General features: G+C 37.1%; 1 protein-coding gene across 1 annotated transcript in view; it reads right to left on the reverse strand.

The window, feature by feature from the left end:
- Window positions 1-8,376: 8,376 nt before the first annotated feature.
- Window positions 8,377-13,212, reverse strand: part of TMPRSS12 (transmembrane serine protease 12) — a 39,095-nt gene continuing 34,259 nt past the window's right edge. Inside the window, exons 4-5 of the mRNA XM_032646946.1 lie at window positions 12,409-12,551; window positions 8,377-8,628 (exon numbers count right to left, since the gene is read on the reverse strand). Coding sequence (XP_032502837.1) covers window positions 8,377-8,628; window positions 12,409-12,551 — 395 coding nt within the window. The remainder of the gene's footprint in view (window positions 8,629-12,408; window positions 12,552-13,212) is intronic.

Genomic DNA, 13,212 nt, shown 5'->3' on the forward strand with positions numbered 1-13,212 from the left:
CGAACCCTCGTCCCCTGCATTGGCAGGCAGACTCTCAAGCACTGCGCCACCAGGGAAGCCCCTGTTTGTGTTTTTTACAGTTCTTTTCCTGTAATTGATTTCCAATCTCATAGTGTTGTGGTCACAAAAGATGCTTGATATGATCAATTTTCTTAAATTTTCTGAGGCTTGATTTGTGACCCAAGATGTGATCTTTCCTGGAAAATGTTCCATGTGCACTTGAGACGAAAGTGTATTCTGCTGCTTTCGGGTGGAATGTCCTGTAAATATCAATTAAGTCTATCTGGTCTATTGTATCATTTAAAGCTGTGTTTCCTTATTCTGTATGGATGATCTGTCCATTGGTGTAAGTGGGGCGTTAAAGTCCCCCACTATTATTGTTACCATTGATTTCCCTTATGTATTGAGATGCTCCTGTGTTGGGTGCGTAACTGTTTAAAATTGTTATATCTTCTTCTTGGATTGATCCCTTGATCATTATTTAGTGTCCTTCCTTATCGCTTGTAACAGTCTTTATCTTAAAGTCTATTTTATCTGATATGAGTATTGCTACTCCAGCTTTCTTTTGATTTCCTTTTACATGGAATATATTTTTCCATCCCCTCACTTTCAGTCTGTATGTGTCCTGAAGTGGGTCTCTTGTAGACAGCATATATATGGGTCTTGTTTATGTATCCCTTCAGCAAGCCTGTGTCTTTTGGTTGGAGCATTTAATCCATTCACATTTAAGGTAATTATCGATATGTATGTTCCTATTACCATTTTCTTAATTGTTTAGGGTTTGTTTTTGTGGGTCTTTTTCTTCTCTTGTGTTTCCCACCTAGAGATGCTCCTTTAGCATTTGTTGTAAAGCAGATTTTGTGGTGCTGAATTCTCTTAGCTTTTGCTTGTCTGTAAAGCTTTTGATTTCTCTGTCAAATCTGAATGAGATCCCTGCTGGGTAGAGTAATCTTGGTTGTAGGTTTTCCCTTTCATCACTTTAAATATATCCTGCCACTCCCTTCTGGCCTGCAGAGTTTCTGCTGAAAAATCAGCTTATAACCTTATGGGGATTCCCTTGTATATTATTTTTTTTTGCTTTTTCCATGCTGCTTCTAATATTTTTTCTTTGAATTTAATTTTTGTTAGTTTGATTAATATGTGTCGTGGTGTGTTTCTCCTAGGGTTTATCCTCTATAGGACTCTGCACTTTCTGGACTTGGGTGGCTATTTCCTTTCCTATGGTAGGGAAGTTTTTGACTATAATCTCTTCAAATATTTTCTCAGACCCTTTCTTTTTCTCTTCTTCCTCTGGGACCCCTATAATTTGAATGTTGGTGTGTTTAGTGTTGTCCCAGAGGTCTCTGAGACTGTCCTCAATTGTTTTCATTCTTTATTCTACTTCTCGGCAGTTTTTTCCACCATTCTATCTTCCAGCTCACTTATTCGTTCTTCTGCCTCAATTATTCTGCTATTGCTTCCTTCTAGTGTATTTTTCATTTCAGTTATTATGTCTTTCATCTCTGTTTGTTTGTTCTTTAGTTCTTCTAGGTCTTTGTTAAACATTTCTTGTATTTTCTCGATCCATGCCTCCATTCTGTTTCTAGAAATTTTGGATCATCTTTACTCTCATTACTCTGAATTCTTTTTCAGGTAGGTTGCCTATTTCCTCTTCATTTATTTGGTCTTGTAGGTTTTTACCTTGCTTCTTCATCTGTAACATATTTTTCTGTCATCTTATTTTTTTTGATGGGTGGGACTGTGTTCCTATCATACTGGTTGTTTGGCCTGAGGCTTCCAGCACTGGAGTTTGCAGGCAGTTGGGTAGAGCCAGGTCTTGGTGCCGAGATGAGGACCTCTGGGAGACCTCACTCCGATTAATATTCCCTGGGGTCTGAGGTTCTCTGTTAGTCCAGTGGTTCAGACTTGGTGCTCCCACCACAGGAGCTCAGGCCCAACCCCTGGCCCGTGAACCAAGATCCTGCAAGCTGCACAGCATGGCAAAAAAAAAAAAAAAGAAAAAAAGGAGCAGAAGAGTAGCAAAGAATAAAAAATAAAATAGGGACTTCCCTGGTGGTCCAGTGGTTAGGAATCTGCCTTCCAATGCAGGGGATGCAGGTTCAATTCCTGGTCTGGGAACTAAGATCCTACACACCTTGGGGCAACTAAGCCCACGTGATGTAGAGCCCGTGTACCACAACATGAGAGCCCGCATGCTGCAACTACTGAACCCATGCGATCCGGAGCCCTCGCACCAAAACTACTAAGCCCACGCACTCTGGAGCCCATGCTCTACAACTAGAGAGAATCCTGTGCGCCACAATGAAGATCCCACATGTTGCAACTAAGACGTGGCACAGCCAAATAAATAAATAAATAATTTAGAAAAAATTAGAAAACTAACAGATATATTAGAAAACATAAAAATATAAATGAAACAACAACTGGAAGGTAAAACAGGACCGCAATAACAAAAAAGAAAGGCCAGAAAAAGCCTTGGCTCTGGGGGGTAGGGTTTAGGCGGGGGATGGGGCCTATGTTCAGGACCCATGCAGCCGGAAAAGGCCCTGGGTGGTGGGGGCAGGGCTTAGGCTTAGTGTGGCCAAATGGGGCCCCAGAGTGCCTCCAGCCTCAGAGTGTGAAGGATCAGGCCTGGGACCTCAGCAGGCTCCCAGGCATCCAAGTGGGCGGTGAAAACGCTAGCCATGTTCCCCTCCAATCCTCAGAACTCCCGAGGGTCTCTCCCTGTTGATCCCCTCACGGTGAATGGGCCTCTCCAGGCATGGGAATCCCTCCCCTTCCCCAGCTTCCCCTCAGGGACATGGGTCCCGTCCCGCCTCCATTTCTCCTCCCCCCTTGCTCCCCTCCATGTCCTACCCGGTCTCTCGGGGGTTCCTTCTGTCCCCCTGGGTGTCGAGGTCACCCACCATCGTCTGGTAGTTGCCCTAGTTGTGAGGAGATGCGAACTCCATGTCCTCCTACTCCGCCATCTTGACTCTGCCCCCGCTTCAATCTTTCCTCTTTCCAACTTTAAATTTTAACCTATTTGTATCTTTATATTTTAAATGCATCTTGTAGACAACTTCAGTTGGTTCTTGCTTTTTACCTAGTCTGATAATCACAGCCCCCCAATATTTTTAATATGTTAAATTGTGGTAAAATATACAAAAAATGAAATTCACAGTCAACCATTTTTCAGTATGCAGTTCAGTGACATTAAGTACGTGCACACTGTTGTGCTACCATCACCACCATCCATCCACAGACTCTTTTACTCCTGGAAAACTCTGTACCAGTTAAACAGTAATTCTCCATTTCTCCCCCTTTCCCCAGCACCTGACAACTACCATTCTTTTTGTCTCTATGAATTTAACCACTCTAGATACCTCAGAGAATTGGAATCATACAATATTTGTCCTTTTGTGACTGGCTTATTTCTCTTTACATAATGTCCTCAAGGTTCATCCATGTTGAATCATGTGACACGATATCTTTCCTTTTTAAGGCTGAAAAATGTTCCATTGTATGTGTATACCACATTTTGTTTATCCATTCATCTATTGATGGACACTTGGGTTGCTTTTGCATTTTGGCTATTGTGAGTAATGCTGCCATGAGCATGACTGTGCAAATATCTCTTCAAGAGCCTGCTTCCAGTTCTTTCAGTTGTATACCTAGAATTAGAATTGCTGAATCATATGGTAATTCGTTTTTAATTTTTCAACCTACGGTTTTCCATAGCAGTTGCACCATTTTACATTTTTACTAACAGTACACAGTGGTTCTCCACATTCATAATAAACACCTGCTCTTTTTTTTTAAATAGTTGTATTTCCTACTAAGATTGGGATAAGGCAAAGCTCTCCACTCTTACAACTTCTAGTCAACATTGTACTGGAAGTCCTAGACAGTACAAAAAGCAAGAAAAAGAAATAAAAGTCATGTAGAAGGAAAAAATAAAGCAATTCTTATTCACAGACACGATTATATATGTGGAAAATCCTAAGGAATTTACAGAAAAGCCACTAAAATTATTTAGTGAGTTTATTAGCAAGGTCATGGGATACAAGGTAGACATATGACTAATGGTGTTGATTGGAACAATTGGAAATTGAAATTTAAATAAACGTCATTTAAATAGCACTAAAACCATTAAATATTTGGAGATAAATTTAATAAAAATGTGTATACAATAAAAACTACAAAAGATTTCTGAGGGAAATTAAAGACTTTATAAATGGAGTGATACACCATGTTCATGAATCAGAAGGTTCAATATGATTAAGATGTCAGTTCTTCCCAAATCAATCTCTAAATTTAATTCAATTCTAATAAAAATCCCAGTAGGCTTTATGTAAAAATTAAAAGCTGTTTCTAAAATTTCTATTAAAATACGAAGGATCTAGAGTAGCCAAAAACAATTTTGAAAAAGAAAAATAAAGCCAGAGGACTTAAACTATGTTATTAAAATGTTACAGTTATGAAGACAGTGTGTTTTTTGTGTAAAGATAAATATATCAATCAGGGAAATAGAATAGAGTCCAGAAATACACCCACCATATTTGGTCAATTGATTTTTAACAAAACTGCCAAGGTAATTTGATGAAGAAAATGGTGGACTTTGAAACAATGACGGAAACAACTGAATATCCTTACATAGAAAAATAAACTGCAACCTTTACCTCGTTTATACAAAAGTTAACTCAGAATTGATCACAGACCTAAACGTAAAAGCAAAAACTTAAAACTTCTAAAAAAAAATAGAAAATCCGTATGACGTTCTTTTAGGCAAAAATTTTTAGGACATAAAAAGCACAAGTCATACATATAAGCTATATATCATATCCATTGTGATGTTGAAAAAAGGAGAAGAGAGAGGAAGAAAGCTCTTTTTTGCAGAAAAATGCTAGGTAATAAATGTAAAAAGAATGAAAAATCAGATCAGCATTTTGAAACCCTCAGTGAAATAGTTGACTTGAGCAAGGATCATCAATGGATTTTTAAAACCATTGGGTATAAATTTGTTGAGGAACAGGATATTTGTATGGGTTCCAAGTATCCTCTCAAAGGTTACTTATTATGAAGGGGAAAGAGTATCTTTACAATAGAAAAATATGGTGAATATCACTTTGTTCAAGATAAAAGTGACAGATGATCAAACAGAGTATCACCTATAATGGGACAAACTGACATTGTGCATTTTGATGGAATACAGTAGGAAACATGTTACCTATGTAGTATCCTTGTGAAAAACCTTTAATCTGACTCTTATCATGAGGAGTTCTGATAAATTCAGAATGCAGCAGATTCTATAAGACAGTTGACTTGGACTCTCTATCACTGTTTGGAAAGACAAAAAAGAAAAAAAATAAGGACAGAGGAGACTATTTTAGATTAAAGGACATTGTAGAGACGTGAAAAACAATGCAAGGTGTGGAATTTGGATTATATCCTGGAGTAGGGGAGGGACTATGAAAACATTTTTGAGACAGGCAAATTGGAATAGAGACCCTATATTAGATGGTATTATTAAATCATTGTTAAAATTCATTGGTGTGATAATGGTATTGTGATTCTTGTTCTTAGGAGATACATGTTGCAGTATTAGGGATAAAGTAACATGATGTTAGCAATTTACTTTCAGATTGTTAAACCAAAAAAAAAAAAAATGTATGTGTGGAGAGAAAGAGAGAAAATGTGCAAACAGGGCAAGATGTTAATATTTGGGGAATAAAAGTGGGCAATCATAGTACTCATCTTTCACCTTTTCTGTAGGATTGAAAAATTTAAAAATAGCTGGGATAAAATAATGCTTAAGAAGAGTTTGTAAAAATCCTCATTATACTAAGTGAAATAGGCAGGACTTATGGTAGCTATGGTAGCTATAGTAGGGCTATGGATGATTTTCTTTCTGCTTATTTTCTGTACTTCAAAAGTTTAATATGCGGATGTACTATTTGGAGAATTAGAAATATAAAATAAATTAACATTTAAAATAATATACTTAAATTAAAAAAAAATTTTTAGACATTTCATTTCATTTCATTTCATTTCATCCACTCTGCATGGCTTGTGGGATCTTAGTTCCTCCACCAGGGATTGAACCCAGGCTATGGCAGTGACAGCACCAAGTCCTAACCACTGGATTGCCAGGGAATTCCCCTATTTTTATACAATTTTTAAAGGTAACTTTCCATTTACAGTTATTATGAAATATTGGCTATATCCCTGTGTTGTACAATATATCCTTGAACCTATCTTACACCCAGTAGTTTGTATCTCCCACTGCCCACCTCTATATTCCACCCCCCACCCCCACCAACCGGTAACCACTAAGTTCTCTCTGTGACTCTGCTTCTTTTATGTTAAAAAATAATATAATTTAAAATTTGAGTTTATAAGTAGAATGAGTCCTTTGTTCTAGTAAGTTTTTCAGATGAAAGAAATAGGGTATTTATCTAATACATAATGATCTATATAATGAAAAGGGTCGTATGAATCATGGATGGGATAATAATAACAGTAAAAACAGTAACCAGTTATTGAACACCTTCAATATATCAAGAATTTCATATAATCAACTTAATGAATCATTCACAACAGTGGTGCCAAGGAGGTATTAATAATTGTCCAAACTCTTACAGTGACCAAGTTAACAGAAAGAAATTTGAAACAAAGTCTACCTTAGATTCCAAAGTCTTATCTCTTGTGGTGGAGAGAAATGTTACATAACTGAATTCTGGTTGGCTGAAATAAGTGAACTAAGCTGGGGGAAAAGGTAAGAGGTTACAGACAGTAGCTCCTGCCTGATTACAAAGGCAGACCCAAGCAGTAAGTAGGACGGACATACCTTTGAAATGAAAAGCAAGGGTTTTTCCTCCAGTGCTGTCGATACATTTTAGAAGAGTTTCTTTTTTTTTTAGAAGAGTTTCTTAATATCAACTAATATCCAGGACTTATCAAGTGAATCTGAATGATAGTCAGGTAGAATAAACAGGAAATGACTAATGTATTATACTGATTGCTATGAAAGCATCACCAACTAATTCCTTATAAGACCTTGTTGGTGGATAAACTAGGGTCTCCTTCAAGAAAGAACAGTCAGTATCCCCTCAGTGTTGCTCATAAGTCTATAAAAATCAGTTTTCTAGGGCTTCCCTGGTGGCTCAGTGGTTGAGAGTCTGCCTGCCGATGCAGGGGACACGGGTTCGTGCCCCGTCCGAGAAGATCCCACATGCCGCGGAGCGGCTGGGCCCGTGAGCCATGGCCGCTGAGCCTGCGCGTCCGGAACCTGTGCTCCGCAACGGGAGAGGCCACAGCAGTGAAAGGCCCGCGTACCGCCAAAAAAAAAAAAAAATCAGTTTTCTACCCCTTGAATGTTAAACCAGTAATGATCCCCAAGGGAATTAATTGATGGAAAACTCATGCTTTCAGTTAAATCCTGAAATTAGGTTAAAGCCAAGCAAAACAAAACAAAACAACAACAAAAATACATGATTTTAGCTGGTTGAATGTAAAAAAGGATGAGAAAATAATTATTTCTCCCTTACTGCATGGGTTCTCCAAAGTTTAAAGGAGATGTGAGTTGATTAATAGTAGATACTAAACCAGTCAATTTTTTCTTTTGTTTTATATAATCCATATTAAAGATTAGTCATCGTAAAGTTAATCCCAGGTTGGCATCCCTCCTTTCCCAGCATGCTCTTCTGTCACCTCTCCTCACAGTCAATTCCAGGGCCCAAGGAATACAGACCTTTAGCATGGGCTTCAAGAAAATAATGTTCAGAAAATAGGTTATAACATTGCAAAAAAAAGTCACAGTATGCATTTCTAAATAAAAAGTAAATTATTTGGGGGTGTTTGCACCACAATTCTCTCTTGGCACAGGAAAGGAAGTATTAATATTAAATAGTTTTAATTAGAATTTGAAAAATAGGCAAATACTTACTTCTTCAAATATCCTTTGAGAACCAGAAACAAGATGATGATTCAAAAAAATATACATCATACAAACAAATGTTTTTGAATAAAATAAAATCTAACTTATAACTAAGGTTTGATTAATTTAACAAAAGAACATTTTTAAAATTATTAACTCTTTATTTTGACATTTATATACATAAAGTATATATTTAACTGAATATTTTATACAAACTCTAGGAAGGTATTCCAAATGAAAAAGTATGATTATAAAGTACAACAAGATACATCAAGGAAGCATGTGATTCAGTGCCAAATTTATAATCACTTATCAAATATGTCACAATCCTTTTATTCCAGAAAATGTCCACATGAGGACTCTAAAATGGGCAATTACTTGTCAAAAGAATAAATGATTTTCATTATGTAGAACATGGAAAGGGACACGAGGCAAAATAAAGATTCTTCAGAATTTCTTTATGGAGCTGCTAGTAAGACAACAGAACCTAAGGCTACAAGGACCTGTCCAAGTAGAATATTTATATTAAATATGCCTTCATTGCTTGCCTGGTAGAAGTGATCTGTCAGCCACTTTTGGTAGAAGGATGGCCCACTATAGACACCAGGAAAATTTTTTCGACCACAGCCATATCCGTAACTGGTAATTCCCATTACAAAATATCGTTCATGTTCTGGTAAGTAGCACATTAATGGTCCACCACTGTCACCCTGTTAAAAAATCCCAAAATAGTATTAGTTACTTCCATTAGTCCTTAAACAACAGTAAAGCTGAAATAAATTAATCACATTAATCATACATTTATATATATATTTTCAAAATACCTCCAACTTATAAAGAGCCATAGATTTTCAGTTTTATATTCAGACTAAAACAGGAGGTATTCAGTCTGGCCTGGTGTTTAGAGGCACCGTATAGCTGGTGGATAAACTTCCCACCTGCATAGTTTTGAACCAGAATACTATAAATCAAATTGTTTGAACTTTTTAGTGCAGTTACTCAGGAGAAATATAATTTAGGAAGTGTGAATAATACTGCAAATATTGTCTATTAGAATACTTCTGTTAATGCTGTGTGGGAAAGGTAGAACTAAGATATATAAAGGATTCATTTAGGGATGTGTGTGTGTGTCGTTTGCTAACTAGAGGACAGGAGTAAATTGGCATCTTGCAAGAGATGGCATCTTTCTAAGTGTTGACATTGGCTGGTGCAGGATAACAGGAATCAATGGCTAGTCCTCTTAATAGTATTACAAATAACAAATCTCTATCATGGTTTATACAAGACTGTTAATGCACCGAAACACCTTTACTGAGGACTGTTAATCATTCAAAACAGTAAGGACACTGAGATAACTGTTTCAGTGCCTAAAGTATAAGGACTGTGTTTCTAAGGTGTTTTCAAATTCTCTACATAAGGTAAGCACTGAATAATTATTTTTGAAGGTAAGAATGTTTCACTTATGAATACAATTCATAAGTGAAAGTATGTAGATTGGATTCTTTCATTCAGCACGATTTTTAAGGAAAAGGACACAGGAAAGATAGACCCTGGATTGCAGAAATCAGAATGAGTAGGAAAAGATCAGAGCATGGGACACTGTTTGGGAGTGATGTGCTGGTAGATTTAGAAGCAGTGAAGAAAAGAGGAATAAAGAAAGATTCAAAAAGCACAAGGGACAAAACAAAAGATAGATAAATTGGACTCCATAAAAATCAAAGGCTTTTGTGCTACAAATGATGACATCAGGAAAGTGAAAAGACAGTCCACAGAATGGGAGAAAATATTTGCTAACCATACATGTGGTAAAGGACTTGTATCCGGAATATGCAAAGAATGTTTGTGCCTCCATAATAAAAAGATAAATAACTCAATATAAAAATGGGCAAAGGATCCGAATAGACATTTCTCCAAAGAAGATATACAAAAGACTAATAAGCACATGCAGAGATGCTCAACATCATTAGTCATTAAGTAAATACAAATTAAAAGCACCATGAGATACCTTGAGATACCCACAAGGATGGCTATAATCGAAACTCTAATTCAAAAAGATATATGCACCCCAATGTTCATAGCAGTACTATTTACAATAGACAAGACATGGAAACAACCCAAGTGTCCCTCAAGAGATGGTTGGTTTAAGAAGATGTGGTATATATATGTACTATGGAATGTTACTCAGCCATAAAAAAGAATGAAATATTGCCATTTGCAGCAACATGGATGGACCTAGAGAATATCATACTAAGTGAAGTAACTCGATAGAGAAAGACAAATATATATGTTATCACTTATATGTGGAATCTAAAAAAATAATACAAATAAATCTATATACAAAACAAACACGACTCACAGACATAGAAAATATATATAACTGAAAAAATATGTATATAACTGAATCAATTTACTGTATACCTGAAACTAATACAATATTGTAAATCAACTATATTTCAATTAAAAAAGATTGTAAGAAATGCTGTAAAGGATGTGGAGAAATTAGAACTCTTATACATTGTTGAGATGGCCAAAAAGCACATGAAAAGATGCTCAACATCACTAATTACTAGAGAAATGCAAATCAGAACTACAATGAGGTATCACCTCACACTGGTCAGAATGGCCATCGTCAAAAAAATCTACAAACAATAAATTCTGGAGAGGGTGTAGAGAAAAAGGAACCCTCCTACACTGTTGGTGGGAATGTAATTGGTACAGCCACTATGCAGAACAGTATGGAGGTTCCTTAAAAAACTAAAAATAGAACTACCCTATGACCCACCAATCCCACTCCTGGGCATATATCTAGAGAAAACCATAATTTGAAAAGATACATGCACCCCAATGTTCATTGATGCATTATTTACAATAGCCAGGACATGGAAGCAACCTAAGTGTCCATTGACAGATGAATGGATAAAGAAGATGTGGCACATACATACAACGGAATATTACTCAGCCATAAAAAAGAACAAAATAATGCTATTTGCAGCAACATGGATGGACCTAGAGATTGTCATGCTGAGTGAAGTAAGTCAGACACAGAAAGACAAATGTCATAGGATATCGCTTATATGTGGAATCTAAAAAAAAAAGGCACAAATGAACTTATTTGCAAAACAGAAGTAGAGTCACAGATGTAGAAAACAAACTTATGGTTACCAGGGGATAAGGTGGGAAGAGATAAATTGGGAGATTGGGATTGCCATATACACACTACTATATATAAAATAGGTAACTGATGAGAACCTGCTGTATAGCACTGGGAACTCTATACTCTGTAATGGCCTATATGGGAAAATAACCTAAAAAAAAAAAAAAAGAGTGGATATATGTATATGTATACTGATTCACTTTGCTGTACACCTGAAACTAACACAGCATTGTAAATCAACTATACTCCAAAAAAACCAGACAAAAACAGAACTCTCATACATTGCTGGGTAAAAATGTAAAACGGTGCAGCCACTTGGGAATACAGTTTGGCAGTACTTCAAAATGTTAAACATTGACTCAGCAGTTCTACCCCTAGGTGAAATTTCCAAGAGAAATAAAAACATACCTACACGTGGGCTTTCCTGGTGGCGCAGTGGTTGAGAGTCCGCCTTCCGATGCAGGGGACACGGGTTCGTGCCCCGGACGGGGAAGACCCCACATGCCACGGAGCGGCTGGGCCCGTGAGCCATGGCCGCTGAGCCTGCACGTCCGGAGCCTGTGCTCCGCAACAGGAGAGGCCACAACAGTGAGAGGCCCGCGTACCGCAAAAAACAAAAACAAAAAAACCTACACATAAAAACATGTACACAAATGTTTATAGCCACGTTATTCATAAAAGCCAAAAAGTAGAAATAGCTCAAATGTCCATCAATGAATGAATGGATGAATAAAATGTGGCATATCCACACCATGGTATATTATTTGGCAATATATCAATGCATGCTGTAATAGAGATGAACCTTGAAAACATGCTAAGTAAAAGAAGCCAGTCACAAAAGACCACAAATTGAATGATTCCATGCATATGAGATTTCCAGAATAGGCAAATCTCTAGATATTAGTGGTTGCCTAGGGCTAGGGGTAGGTGAGAGGAGAATGGGGAGTGACCCCTAATGAGTAGAGTTTTTAGGGGCAGGGGTGACAAAAGTAATCTAAAAATTAGATTATGGTGATGGTTGCACTATTCTATAAATATACTAAAACCTCACTGGGTTGTACACTTTAAATGGGTGAATTGTATATATGTAAATTGTATCTCAATAAAAGTGGTAATGGAAAAAAAGATTCAAGGCAAATTTTGATTAAGGTTGACCATGGTTGTAGAAACCAAGGAATCAGGCAAGCAAGACGATTTGGATTGTTGGAATAGTTAAAAAAGGAGAAAAACAATTTAGACTTGAGAATTAAGACTTCACCAGAAAGTGATCAAAGGACTTGTTCAAGTTCCGTTCTGTCTTTAGAAAGTATTTCTAAGGAAAATTATTTGGTCTTACCTTGCAAGTATCAACAACTCCATCTTCATCACCTGCACAAAATGAAGTGTGAGGGATTATATCCCCATAACTCTTGTCAGAATTACAAAAACTTCGAGAAATATAATGCACTTCTGCTTCGTGTAATTTTTTTGTAATATTACCTATTAACAAAAAAATACCAATAAATTATTTTGGAGAGCAGACATTTTGACAGCAATATAAAGTGTTCCTGATGAACAAGTTTTCTTTCCATAGTGCCTGATTGAACAATTATGTAAAATTGTATCCATGTATGTATGTATGTATGTATGTATGCCTAGAAGGACTGTGAAAGAAGGTTCACCAAATCTTAATGACAGTTATCTCTAGATAGTAGGAATTTCAGGTTACTTTTGTTACCTTTGCTGTCTTGTATTTCTTAGAGGTCTCACAGCAGGATCTATAGCTTTTCTTTAAAAAAAAAAAAAGGGTATTTATTTATTTATATTTTATTTTTGGCTGCATTGGGTCTTTGTTCCTGCACACGGGCTGCCTCTAGTTGCAGCGAGTGGAGATGCTCTTCATTGTGGTGTGCAGGCTTCTCACTGTGGTGGCTTCTCTTGTTGCAGAGCACGGTCCTAGGTGCGTGGGCTTCAGTAGTTGTGGCACGCGGGCTCAGTAGTTGTGGTTCGCAGACTCTAGAGCGCAGGCTCAGTAGTTGTGGCGAACAGGCTTAGTTGCTCCGCGGCATGTGGGATCTTCCTGGACCAGGGCTCGAACCCATGTCCCCTGCATTGGCAGGTGGATTCTTAACCACTGCGCCACCAGTATTTATAGCTTTTA

Source organism: Phocoena sinus, chromosome 10 (genome assembly GCF_008692025.1).
Source record: "Phocoena sinus isolate mPhoSin1 chromosome 10, mPhoSin1.pri, whole genome shotgun sequence".
Lineage (NCBI taxonomy): Eukaryota > Metazoa > Chordata > Mammalia > Artiodactyla > Phocoenidae > Phocoena > Phocoena sinus.